Genomic DNA, 14,204 nt, shown 5'->3' with positions numbered 1-14,204 from the left:
AATTAGGTCCAAAATTTGAATAAAAATTCGTAAACTGAACAAAAGCAGACTGGAAGACATTTTTGTTAGCTTTTTCTTTTACACATACACACTTTCCAAATGTCAGTGGTGATAAACTATAAAGAAAAGACTACAAAAAGAACTTGTCTGTAGGGGTATGTATTGGCAAGAATCTGGCGATACGATACATATCACCATACTAGGCACACGATACAATATGAAGGCGATATTTTTTTTGTTTTTCTTGTAGTTAAAGATTATTTCCTGGAAAAACGGAATTACACCAGCAATATGCACTTACACATTTTTACACATTTTTATTGGATTAGAACAGTATGTTATGCTGTATCACACACTTTCCTCTGTAAAAACTTAAAGTGTAGCATTTGGATAAATAAAGCTTTAACATCCAGCTTTAAATTTACAAAAAAAAATAACATGAAATTATTATTTAAAATAATAATTAATTCATGTTTAATTAATTAATTTAATTTATGAATAATTATTTATTATGAATTAAATAAATTAAATTATGTCTCCAGATCCTGCTCAAATGTTCACATTCTATTAGCTGTGAAAAAATGCAGAGTATACAGTCCCTGACTTATCCAGTATTTTTGTGGAACAAAGTAACTAACATCAGTAAAAAGTCCTTTTAGGATGCTTGAAATAACCATTATTTAACTAAATAGTGATATCAATTTGAAAAACAAAATACCTGCAATATCACAGTACTATTTTTGTAGTATACAAAAGGACCTTGGCATTGCTTGCTAGCGGCAGGTCCTCATGGTGTCTCGCTAAGTGGACTCGCAGATTTGTCGTGTTTCCCTAATACTTTATTCGGGAAACACGACACATGTCACTTGTGAATCTCGTTCAACGTCCTTGCCTAATTGACTACGTAAGTGCTGCCACCTAACGATCGGAGGTTTAAATTCAAATCAGAAATGAACCTTTGCCGTGTCTGCACTTGAATAAATACCATATACAGTCTATGATAAATGCCTAAAAATATCCATATCATACTTTTTAATATCGATACAGTATCATGGAACGATATATCACCGAAACGATATTTTCTTACATCCCTACTTGTCTGTAGTTTGAAGGTTCTAGTTCTAGTTCTAGAGCGGTTATATCCAAACCTCATCAGCACTCCTCAGCTTTGAGGGTCTTTTCTCCTCCTTTCTTTCTTCTTTATGCTTCTTCGGCTGCAACTCTCTGACCGCCTCACCGTCCGTCACCCTGCTGAAGTCCACATCACAGTTCCAGTCGGGCTGGTGTCCCATCACCAGGTCCAAAGTTGGCAGTGAAGTAGTACTCGTCACATCCCTGAAGCCCAGAGAAGATGTGATTGAGGGGGTGTCTGCTGGAAAGGTTTCGTACCCGCATCTCTTTCCCGGGCGGTGCCCCCATGAGGCACCGTCTCGCATCTTCACCGCCTGACGGATCTTCTTCCAGCCCAGGTGGTTGAGTTCCAGCAGGTTGAGAAGAACACAGAAGACTCCCACGCAGTACATAAAGAGCAGGAAGATGGTCTTCTCGGTGGGCCTGGAAACGTAGCAGTCGACCGGCTGGCTGCAGGGGGGGGCGGAACACAGGAAATGGACCGGCACCTGAAAACCGAAAAGCTTCCACTGGGCCACCACAAATCCCACTTCCAGGAGCGCACGCAAGCACACATGTAAGATGTAACATTTGGACAGGACCCCTCCGGAGAAGGAGTGCCCTTCGCTATGCCCGTCTTTATGGGTGCAAACCCGTGCCTGGATAAATGACGCCATGCCTTTGGGGTCACCGCCGGCGGTACCGCCTTTCAGGGCGTCTGCCAGGCTGCTCCCGAGATGCTTATGCGAGCTGATGGAGCAGCTGTCCGAGTCACAGCTCCGACCGTACGCCTCCCGTGCGAAGTCTTCTTTCTCCGGCTCCTGAGTCTGGCTCGTCTTCGGGGGACGCTTGGAAAGGTTGTGCCACGTGTAGATGATGAAACACAGCGACGGCGTGGACACGCTGATGATGTGGAACACCCAGAAGCGAGGTTGCGAGATGGGCGCGAATGCATCGTAGCAGACGGTGGAGCATCCCGGCTGCAGCGTGTTGCACACAAACATCTCCTGCTCGTCGGTGTACACGTCCTCCGTCGCCACGGCGACAACAAGCAGCCGAAAGATGACCATGACGGTGAGCCACAGCCTGCCGATCATGGTGGAGTGCTGGTGTACGGCGTCCAGGAGACGTTTGAGCAAGGTCCATTCCGTCATGGTGGCCTGTGGCGGCCTGCTGCCTCGAGGAGGGACCGGCTGCTTGGAGAAGAACAGTCTGCTCCCGTTGGATCCACGTCTCCTCTTGACTTCCTACTGGTTTGAAAACGAAACTTTAAAGAAACGCCGACCAAAACTCTTCAGTGTGAATCCGAGCAATTGTCATCTTTTACGGAAAACTACGCCGAGGAGCTTCCTGGCTGCTTCACTTCCCTGAATGTTCTTTATCTCTGCCTTCCTTCTCAGAGGTGAAGCCGTCGCACGAGTCCCATCCCATCTTAGTACGATAAGGACCAACACTCGACATGAGTCGCTTGGCACGCTCGCTTTGCTCTTGTCTTTCGGCTCCATTTTAAAACCAAGAGACACCATCCGTCCGCCAGTGGAGGACTCGTGATAGCGTCCGCCGATAAAACATTCTTTGCTGATTAGCTAATCAGCTCCTCCATTAATGGACACGCCAACTTCTGACGCTCAACTACTTCCACCTTTTTAGACCTATTTACAGTCACAGGACAAAAGTATTACACCACTTCGTTTAGTGAATTTCTGGTTTATTTTAGTGCCCGATACAACTAAAGGTACAGTTGGTAGGATAAATATAACAATGACAACAAAAATAGTTCATGAAACATTCCCAAAATGTCCACAATTTACGTAATTCCACATTTTCTGTCACAACATTCCCAATGAAAATGAATGGCCAATTTTTATAAGTTTACAATTTCTCACATTTCTAAAGCGATTCAAACCATTCCTACATGAACACATTCAGGATATTCAGGCTTTACACCCCCCCACCCCCCACCCAAAAAATCCCACTTTTCACGTAATTCTACATTTTCCATAACATATATTCCCTTTGATTTGAAGAATTCCAGCTATTCCCACATTTCCCAACTGATTCAATCCATTCCTGTGACAAATACTTTAGATTAGGGTTGTAGAAATATCATTTAACAAAAAAATAAAAACACCAGCAAAAAAAATGTAATCAGCAGTAATTTGGCAAAATATTAACAGAAAATATCATTTTACAAGAATATCCATACTAAGAACAATTTTAGTAGCATAGATTTCAAATATTAAAGAAAGACAATTTTAAAAGTCATTAAAAAAACTAATAAAGCTGCAATTTTTTTTTAGAGAGAATTTGGTCGCAAATAACGTTATAATACTATATGAATACAGTCAAAATATTATGACAATAAAGTCATCATTGTAAGACATTTCTGAGAAAGTTAAAATAGTAGGCATATAAAAAAAATACTAAGTTACCAAAAAAACGTAAAAATATTTTGTTATAAGTTGTATTTATATAATAAGTTGTATTTTAAGAAGAAAAAAGTCCCAATTTTACAAGAATAAATTTGTTACATAAGGAGGAAAAAGTTGTTTTATTATCGGTGGCCGATAATATCAGCCCAATACCAGCATTAAAAAATATATCGGTCGACATTGGTATCAGATTTTTTTTCCTGAAAAATGAAAACCGATATTAAAAAATGCTGAATTGATGAACATGAATGCACGTAAAATTTTGGTAATGGTTTAATTTCATTTGAACATGCATCAGATTACAATTGAATGCATCCCATAATCAGTTCCCAGTTCCACATGTCCAAAAGGAGTAGGAAGAAGCAAAGCTTATTAAATCCTACCCCTCCATCTGGTACTTTTACAATCAGTAACTGTTACATTTGTTCACTTCCTGCCTTTCTTGCCTTTCTAATACAAGTTTTTTATTTATTTATTTTTAAATTCATTTTATAATTTATTTTTTTTTTGTCACGTCCAGAAGTACGAGGTAATATGACCATACAATGACATAATGGGTACGTAGTGTTCTTCTTCTTGCAAGCATTAGTAAGTCCTTTTCCGCCCATTCAATTTCTTTGAATAAACAATCCTCAAAATGCCCACTGTTCCCATAACTCAACATTTGAGTCGCTTAGGTCGACTATGTTGCAAAGAAATGCTAATGCTGTTGCCTTACATCAACATAATCCTTAAAGACTTACAGTGTTTAAATGTTTTTCATGTTAAGTAGAAGCCTCCTCGGTCTACTGATGTTTGGTTAGGACCGCCCAGCTTCAAGCACTTGCCATTTGTCTTATCTGTGTTTTGAAAAGACTTGGAAAGTCTGCTAGCGTGAAATCAGCGTCTCTCAAGATAAAACACTCACTGACCGCTTTCTTTACTGCACACAGTAAATGGAGCTTGTGTGCAGGTCCTCTAACATGTGGCTTACATACAAGTACTGTACTTGTTCATAAATAAAATATCCAAACCAATTGTCCCTCAGAGAAAACACTGTGGTTACTGTTGAAGGGGTGTCCAAACTTTTTCCAGCGGGGGGTCCATGTTCGGAAAAATGTCTGGATGCAAGAGCCACTTTGATATTTGGTATAGCAACACATGTACTAGCTAAGCCAAGAGGTTAAATATAATATACACCTAGTTTACACCTAGTATACTATATAGTACCTGCATTTCAGTTTTGTGATGGAGGTGAAAAACTATTAGTGTCAGCGTTGCTTTTTATTTTCATTATTATTATTTATGACTATTTATGACCTAATTTTTTTTAAAAATCCCAACTTTTCGTTTCTCATATTATGACTTAAAAAAATAGTCTCCATATTGCAAATTTATACTATTTATATTTTTTAATTTATACTATTACACATTTTATTATTTTGAAATCACAGCTACTAACTTTTTCATAACCTAATTTTACAAAAACTACAACTTAATTTAGTTTCTCATGACTATTTTTTTCCTTTATTTCAACTTTATGCCACTTGAAATTTGGCTTCATATTGCAAGTTTTTCATAAAACTGACTTTTCTCATGATAAAAAGTATTTCCTCCTTATTTTGAGTTTGTCATAAAATTACAGCCGTTCTTTCCAATTGTTTTTATTTTCCAGCACGTATTTTGACTTTGTAACAACTTTTTCTGCAACCTAATTTTTCAGTTATTACTTCATTATTACAACCTTTATAAAAAATAACTTAATATTTCAACTGTGCTACTACAATTACTTTCCTCACAAATTACATAATGCTCATTAAACGTTTTTCCTTTTTATATAACTTTTGTCTTAATATTTTCCACTTACTCGTGGAAAATTACTGCCCTTTTTTTTTTACTGCCCATTTTCCATTCTTAGTGTTTTCATTAAACTGGCCCAAGTTTCTCACACACACACACGCATAGTAAAACATTCAGACATTAGTTTAGAAAACTTTATTGTGCTAATAATTTCATTCCAGACATACATTAAAGGTTTTGACCTGACTACTTCTTGCATTAAGGCATCAGGCAAGTGGCATGTTGGGGGGTTGAGGTAATAAGATAAAATATTTCAGTAGTACTACAGGAAGCGGCTTCGGGGGATCACATGACAACACAGCTGCCCTCCTTGGATAGACCCTGAGGAAAAACAAAAAACTTGTCTTACTTTCATAATGATATATTTTATATGCTGCAGTTATAGCATTACGCTTGTTAGCAATGAAAAGCAAAGCAGTATGCTACTAGACACCGGCCACACTAAAAATACCCCAGGCGTGTCCAATGCACGGCCCGAGCGCCTCGGCATATTGTAAAAATAGAACACATTCATTAATGTTGTATTAATGGAATATTACACAAAATTGGTTTGTCAGCTACAACAAAGCTAAGATGTTTTATTCAGAAAACGGGGATGAACTGCATTTAAATAACTTATTTACTGCATTTCTAGCGTGTAGCAGGTTTAAGTATAAACAAATAAGACCATTTAAAGTATGAATGATGTTGACATTGGCCATGCTAAAACTGATGTTTTGGTTTCATATGTGATTTTATACTTTTTTTTGTTTGTTTTTTTTACTTCAACAATTAATCAAGTACCAACAATATGATATACTACATTTAGTATAATATACAGCAGGGGTGTCCAAATGTTTTCCAGCAGGAGCCACATAGTACATGAAAAATTAAAGAAAGCAAGCATAAAAGATGGCACTGCAGTGCTGCTACTGTCCACCAGAGGATCAAAGCCCAGAGGGAAGCTGACGTCATTGCAGCGCCCCAATGAATGCACTGCTCAGACGCAGTGCCATATGGGAAAACTTTAAAACGCTTGGACACATTTGTATAGACACCTTTTTGAGTATCAAGTTCCTGCGTGATGCATTTAGTGCTTTTTGCATTTTGTGATTGGTGGAAAACAAGCATGCGAATGCTGCCGTTAGCATAGGATTTATTTTTTTTTTTTAAATAACTAAAAAAATAAATAAAGCTTTGATTGCCTTACTACTTAACAGCCATGCAACTTGTAAGCAAAGCACAAGCAGAGAGAAGACCTGCTCACCTACCACACAACACATGTTTGTTGTGTCTTCAAGACACACAACAACATTTCTTCTTTTTCTTTCGCTTCACAGAAAACAAAATATCAGCACTGGCATAAATAAGATTGACATTTGCATAAATAAAACAACAACATCCATGCTTATGTTTACCTGCGTCCTAAAGTGCTGAATGTTGCTGCTTTCCGCAAAATCCAAGCCACTTTCCTCCTCCCTGTTGTGCATACACACCCGGCGCTCAGCCATCTCCTGGAAGGTAACATTTCAGAGGCATGTGCAAGTGGTTGGACGTAAAAAATAATATAATTTTGGTGTGGAATAATACACTTTACTTTGATAAGTCCCCTTTACTTACTTCAAAGTCAGGATTGAGGAGGATGACCCGGACCTCATCAATGGGGCCCCAGCTCCTGTGGCCCTCCAAAACCAGGTCCCCTGGATCAGCCTCTTCCTCTGCACCTGCTGCCCAGATCTAAAACCGCAACCACATCACTCGTTGGAACTTCTTAAAACACCAAGTACTACCTCAAACATGTTGCTCTTAAAAAAGGACCACCATTTTTAGCATCCCTTTAAAGCTTTGAATACGAGGGGAGTAAAACTTCTATATGTATATTCATTTTTAACATTTAAATACCCCCCACCCACTACTGCTGACGATAAAAAAATAAAAGTCACATCTTCAAATGACAACTAGAAGTCTGTCAAACATCGACATTGTCAACAGACGGGAATTGATCGCATGTTAGCATGATGTTAAAAGGTGACGGTACCCGAAGTATTCTAGCCTTGATTACTAAATACTCACAGTAAGCGTCTGCCCACCAGCCAAGGCGCAGGAGGGGGGCAGGTGAAAAGAGATGTCGGAGTCTGTGTATACCCTGCGGACAATCCAGCCACCGAGCGCCTGATCCTGGAAAAATTTATTAAAAATATTTATATTTTGATATATTCAATAATACATAACACTTTACAGCAGGGTTGCCCAAACGTTTCCCACCGAGGGCCACTGATATTTTGTAAAGCAACATGTCGATATATATATGTATGTTATATACAATACATTTCAACATAAAAAAACAGCATATTAGCTTGACCTTTGCTACACAATTTTGCTGTTTATTCCAAATATTTCAACTTTCTTCTTAAATCGGAAGATACTTTATTAATCTCCAAGAGGAGAGAAATTCACATTTTTATCAGCTCTCCAAACAAGGCAGGACAGTCGGGATGAGAAAAGAAAATACAACTAAATACAGAAATAATACACAATTTGTAGTGCAACAATACTTATTAAACTATGAATTATTATTATTATTATTATTATTAAGTCGCACCCACCTCTGTTGAAAAGCCGCATGGCATGGGGGGAGGATGATGTGCTCAGTCTTTCAGCGGATCAGGGCAGTGATAGTAATCTGCCACTGAAACTGCTCTTCTGTATGAATGTTATTTTTGTAAAATGAATTTATTCCTATAACTTCCCCCAACCTAATATTCCAAAAATAACTGTGGTGTGTTTATCCTTGTTAGAATACAACTTTTCCATTTCTGCTGCGGTTTTCTTTTAAATTTTCCAACTATTTAAAATTTCTCCATGTAATTATGACTTTATTGTTCTAATATTTTGACTTTACACAACGTTTTCCTGAAATTACAATTTCTTTATGCTTTGTTTTGCTCGTTTTCATTATACGACTTTAAAAAAAACAAACACACACCATACTACAAAAGACGTTACTTTTCATTATTCTCTAAATTACTACTTTTTTTCCTTAAGTTAAAATTATAGCTGTTGGTGTTTTGTCTTTTAGCTTTTCTTGTTAAATTCTATTTTTAGTACATGCCGTGTGTCACAAATGGCCTCCAGGCTGCATGTTGGACATCCCTGATGTCCAGTTTCATAGGGTTGCTGCTGGAAGTTGTGGATTTGGAACAGCCTCGTACTTTGGTACGTGACAAAAAAAAAAATTTTTAAATGTATTTTATTTATTTTTTATTGTTTGTATTATTTTAAAATTGTATTATTTTATTTATTATTTTATCATCATTTTAAATTTTTTAAATTGAAAAAAAATTTAATTGTACATTTTTTTTTATTTAAACTATATTAGGAAAGCAGGAAGTGAACAAATGTAACAGTTACTGATTGTAAAAGTACCAGATGGAGGGGTAGGATTTAATAAGCTTTGCTTCTTCCTACTCCTTTTGGACATGTGGAACTGGGAACTGATTATGGGATGCACTCAATTGTAATCTGATGCATGTTCAAATGAAATAAAACCATTACCATAACTTCCCCCCCAATCATCAATAAATGTCAATTTACAGTTAATCCATGTGATCAGTATCGGCTGATTTCACTGGTGGATGATTAGTATCGGAATCAATTGCATAAATCCCTGATCAGAATATTACCTATATCTCACATTTTATGTCGACGCCAACTTAAGTTTGGACACCCCTGACCGCCCCCCCAGCATCAAAGACGCACGGCATCCATACCGTCTCCGAGATGTTCTTCAGTTGGACATATCTCCCGTCCACGTCCACATCGGCTATGCTAACAGCGCCGTGCTCAGACGAATGACTGCACATTTTATACGCGGGTGAGCTGCCAGGGGCGCCGTCGTGTTTCCTCTTCTTGCCTCGGAGTCTGCGGCCGCTACCGTGTTCATGCGTGCGAGGTATGGACACGTGCTGGGAGGGGCTGGGAGACAGCTGCAATCTGGCATACAAACAAAATAAATACATCTAGGTGAGATGTTCACTTAAATTGGGGGAAAGAAAATCACCCAATACAGTACCTCTGTTCTTCCACCTCCAACATCTTCCTGTAGGCCTTGATCTCCATATCCAGGGCAATCTTGACACCCAGCAGGTCCTCGTAGTCCTCCAGCTGGCTGTACATCTGGCTCCTCAAGCTCAGCAGCTCCTGCTCCTTCTGACTCAGCTTCTGCTGCCAAACCTCCCGCTCTCGGTCCAGAGTCCTATCCAGGTCCTGGAAGCGGCCCTCTAATGCCATTTTCTACCGGAGGAGATGAACAAGTGTAGCCAAGTCAATTGGGATGCGTCCATATAGAATCTGTAATGGAGAAGTATGTGTGGGCTTCCCAGCATGCCTTGTGGGTTCTAAATTGAAAATTTTAAAAGTGTAAATTATTGTGTTCCCGGATATTATCATTCGAGGGAATATGCTAGATATGGTCACGCTAGCACCAGAAATTAAACGCAACATGAAATAATAATTCATGTTAGCAGATGGAATTGTCACAGGGGTCCTTGCGTGACAACTCAGCCTATTGATCTTATATTACAATATTTGCTTGAGGAATAAACACAATTTTATCAACTACATTAAAACACGGCCACATGGCGAACAAGTGGTTAGCACTCAGGCCTCACAGCTCAGAAACCCAAGTTCAATTCCACCCTCGGCCATCTCTGCGTGGAGTTTGCATGTTCTCCCCGTGCATGTGTGGGTTTTCTTCGGTTTCCTCCCACATTCCAAAAACATGCTAGGTTAATTGGCGACTCCAAATTGTCCATAGGTATGAATGTGAGTGTGAATGGTTGTTTGTCTATATGTGCCCTGTGATTGGCTGGCCACCAGTCCAGGGTGTACCCCGCCTTTTGCCGAAAGACAGCTGGGATAGGCTCCAGAAAATGAATGAATGAATAAAAGGAGCTACCGCAAAACACTGCCATCTCGTGGTCACAACAATATACTGCAGATTTCATGAAGCTATAGCATCAAAAACAGTTCTTCCTCCAGTGTATTTATTTTGAAAGGGATAAGTGTTAATGTGTCAAAATTGTTCAATGTTGAGCATTGATGAGAAGACTACTTTTATAATAATCAGTTAACTTGTGCATTCACATGCTGCATGCCAGTGATCCTCCCTCGCTCTGTTGGTGACAGCGGTCAATCTTTGGGGAATGGCATTTTTAAAATGTAGCATTCAGGATTTAGTCAGTGCACACAAAATGTAATGCATCCTTTTTGTTTGTATTTATATTTTGTTTTTAACCTCGTTTGTTTTTATATAGGCAAATTCTGTGGCAAAAATGTGTTTTATTGCTAAAAATGACACGGTACGATCATGTTCAATTCTTCCAATGGGGACAAATTTTACTCATCACATAACTTTTTGAGTCAGAGTCAAGTCCCAAGTCACTGATGTCAAAATACAAGTCCAGTTGAGAGATGGGATAGGATTGCATTACTTGGTTTACCTCTTTCTGGTATTGATGTAGTTGGGCGCTGAGAGTCTCCACTCTCAGTTTGGCGGTTTCCAGTTCGTCTTTGGTCGCTGAAACAACAATGTCTTTGTCCAGCACCGCCTGTTGGGCGTTCTCCAGCTGGAATGAAAATATCATGGAAATTCAACATTGAGGAAGAATATGATACCGTACATGATTACTATAGTTAGTAATACTTTGGAGTTGAAGGTCCTGTCCAGCTCCTCTTTGTATTGCTGCAGCTGACCCTCGTGGTCCTGTCGCAGCTGATGCATCGCTTCAGCCAGCTTCATCTCAAACTCTCTCCGTCTCCCCGTGTCCACTTCGACTAAACGGCTGTCATGTCGACTCCGTAGCTCCAAGATTTCCTATAAAAACCGATAAAATGTGCAAAATTCCCTTTGAGGCCATGGGACAGCTTGTCTTGTCTTGTGTGTTTACCTGCTCGCTGATGTTCCTGTTGAGCTGGAGCTGTTCTTTGAGGGTTTGAACCTGGTTCTCGGCGTCCACCCTCCTCAGGAGCTCTGAACTCAACTGGCTCTTGGCATCAGCAAGCATTCCCTCCGACTGGTGACGGTACATAGATGTTGTCACCACAATAATCATGATGCATTTAGTCCGACTAGACATGCTCATGACTAGATAGGACAGCACTCGTGTGACTAGACTCGTCTTGAGCATGTCTATCAGAGAATAGAACTGCATGGAAATACATAGAGTCCAATTGTACAGATCACTTTGTGCTTATAGATCTTACGATATCCAACTGGCCCTGGAGATCAGTCAGGTTGTCTTTGAGTTGTCCGGACTCCGACAGAAGCTTTGTGCACTCTGCATCCTTTGCACTCAGCACCGCTTCGACCCGTCTCCACTGAGTCAAGGCATTCGCTAGATCGCTCTCCTTCTTCTGGTTCCTGAGGTGGAAAATCCACCGTTAGGACGAATTAACATGTTATTTATTCCATGCATTCCATGTGTCTGCATCCCGACTGTCTGTCTTGGTAGGAATATTTTAAGGCCTGCAATAACAATGGCTTTAAGCATTTAACACTCAAAATGTCCTGAACTCCATAATGCTTTTTGGAATGAGACAGAGCTGCTCACACAGTTTGAGGAACAGTGGGGGAACCAACCACGCAACTTTCAACCTAACCAAAACTCTGCCCTAAAACGCTCACTTTACATAACGTTTTGGAAACCAAAAATGGCTACATGGGATGTGGTACTGGGGTATGCTTTTATTTTGATGGCCAGACACAGGAAGTGTTGCGCAGAGTCATCAAGTCATGCCGGTGATTTTCTTCAGTTTTTTTTTAATTAAACAAAAGTTAACATACAACAAATGTGGCATCATTTAAGTAAATGTCCAGAATTAAATTAGAAACTAGAAGCTATTTTATTACCACGCAGTGTAAATGTACATTATTACTTGCCCGCTTCATTTTTGTACACCCTTTTTTAATGGTGAATTGCAAACACTGGAGATAGTCCCGCCCCTTTCCGCTGGTACCATTCAGGGAGGTAAGTGCCCATCACTGTACACCAGAGATGCGGGAGTCATGAACGAGTCGTTTAAACTCACAGGTTTTGCCACCTACTTAGGACACGTGACCTATTTGACCCTGATCCTGCTAGCTAAATGGAAAAGGGGGCAACTAGGATAAAGGATGTAGGAGGCGTTAAGGGAGTGGAACTTCATACACGATTCTGCGCTCCGTAACGAGTGACTCGAGTGAATAGAGTACCCGATTCAGTTAAAGGAGGAATTGAGTTTCCCATCACTACTGCAAACTCTCCATTTGGGGTCTGTTACAACATCCGGGTATTGACAGTGTAGGGCAATTGACGTAATTGGTACGCACTTATTCACTAAGAGATAAAGTTTAATTAAACAGATTAAATTAAATTTAAATTTTGCTACCTCGCTTGGAGTTTCCTGTGTTCTTCCGAGATGTTTCCAAAGTCGATCTGAAGACGGGCCCTCTCTGCTGCTAGAACGTCCAGAGACTTCCTGACGTCGCTCAGCTCCTCCTCGTACAGCCGCCGCACGTTGCCCATCTCCCGGCTCTTCGACTCGTCCTTCTCCTCCAGCTGCAGCAGCATGAAAGACCTCTCGCTCTCCAGCTCCTGCACACGCTGGATGTAGTTGGCCAGGCGGTCATTGAGATGCCGGAGGTCATCCTTCTCCTGGATGCGGGACTTGTAGGTGGGGCTGGTGGATGCGGTAATGTTGACTGCGCTGCGGCGGCTGGCGGAGCGACTGGCGCGGCTGCTGGACACTGCGGGGGTGGAGGTGGCCGACGCCATACTACAACACTGCTGCAGCCTGCAGGACACTTGGAATATAATATATTTTTAATGCCCTTCTGTCAATATTGCATAGTCATGCTAAGGGCATCAAGCCATGGAAGCAGGAAGTCTTCGCAAATATCTAAAAACGCTTCTGCAGGGTTTGATGAGTGATCTCTCCTAGTTAAGGTGACTTCTAACACCAGTGATGGTCATCACAGCTGAAATAAATCACACGTGACGACGCGGATGTCACCCAGTCAAGTGACTGCGTGAAAGTGTGCACTTCCGGGTAGGATGTTCACAATAAAACGGAAAAGCCGGTCAAACGTTGTCTTTCTACTGTTATAGCAATATATGAATAGCAATATCATACATGAAAATAAAATAAAAACAGAAATTGTTCATGAAGACTTAGTTCACTATTTCCAAATTATTGCTTGATTTGGATAATCAAGAAGAAAATCACCAACAAAACAACTTAAAAAACATTTTAACAGATCCTTTGTATCAATAAATGTAGGGTATACAGTACACTAAGCAAGCACTAAAACCACGTTTTGAATAGTCATCATTCTAGTCACCCAGTAGCTGTGTTGCCAGATGGGAAATACAATATCCTCCCACAGTCTAAAAATGAGTGCATTTTTATGAAAAATCATCATACTTACCGATTTGACGCTCGTCGGCGTAGTAAAACTACTTACTTCATGATGTAGTTTTACTATTACATTAAATATAAATTAAATAACAGCACTGTTGGCGGGTGAGGGGCTGCCACTAGCATAACAGCGACCCACCTGTAAAATGCATGCACAACCTAATGGTGCATTGTATCCTGTTTGTGAATAGCTATAGTTATAGCTTGATTGTACATCTGGCAACACTACCTGACCTGACTCGCGTGTATATGGTGCTGCATTCACTGTCAAATAGAAAAGTTTCCGGCCTTTTCCGCCAACTCACGCTGTCGGACAAAGAGAAAATAGGTCATTTCATATTTAAAACAAAGATTTAGTAATCAATTAATGAAACTACTAAATAACTA

General features: G+C 40.1%; 2 protein-coding genes across 2 annotated transcripts; both read right to left on the bottom strand.

Moving 5' to 3' along the window:
* Positions 1–1,136: 1,136 nt before the first annotated feature.
* gjd6 (gap junction protein delta 6) lies at positions 1,137–2,264 on the bottom strand. Its single transcript, XM_058077891.1, has one exon. It carries the CDS (start codon positions 2,262–2,264, stop codon positions 1,137–1,139), a length of 1,128 nt encoding a protein of 375 aa, XP_057933874.1.
* Positions 2,265–5,527: 3,263 nt separating this feature from the next.
* LOC131132213 (lamin-L(III)-like) lies at positions 5,528–13,396 on the bottom strand. The gene is made up of 11 exons (XM_058077624.1): positions 12,789–13,396; positions 11,625–11,781; positions 11,309–11,434; positions 11,065–11,235; positions 10,862–10,987; positions 9,433–9,653; positions 9,131–9,353; positions 7,434–7,538; positions 6,981–7,097; positions 6,779–6,874; positions 5,528–5,702 (listed from the first exon to the last, which is right to left on the bottom strand). Exons 1-11 carry the CDS (start codon positions 13,172–13,174, stop codon positions 5,667–5,669), a joined length of 1,764 nt encoding a protein of 587 aa, XP_057933607.1. The 5' UTR covers positions 13,175–13,396; the 3' UTR covers positions 5,528–5,666.
* Positions 13,397–14,204: the final 808 nt, after the last annotated feature.

This window comes from Doryrhamphus excisus, chromosome 7, assembly GCF_030265055.1.
Source record: "Doryrhamphus excisus isolate RoL2022-K1 chromosome 7, RoL_Dexc_1.0, whole genome shotgun sequence".
NCBI classification, from domain to species: domain Eukaryota; kingdom Metazoa; phylum Chordata; class Actinopteri; order Syngnathiformes; family Syngnathidae; genus Doryrhamphus; species Doryrhamphus excisus.
Note: the sequence above shows the minus strand (reverse complement) of the source record. Positions and strands in the feature narration are given on the sequence as shown.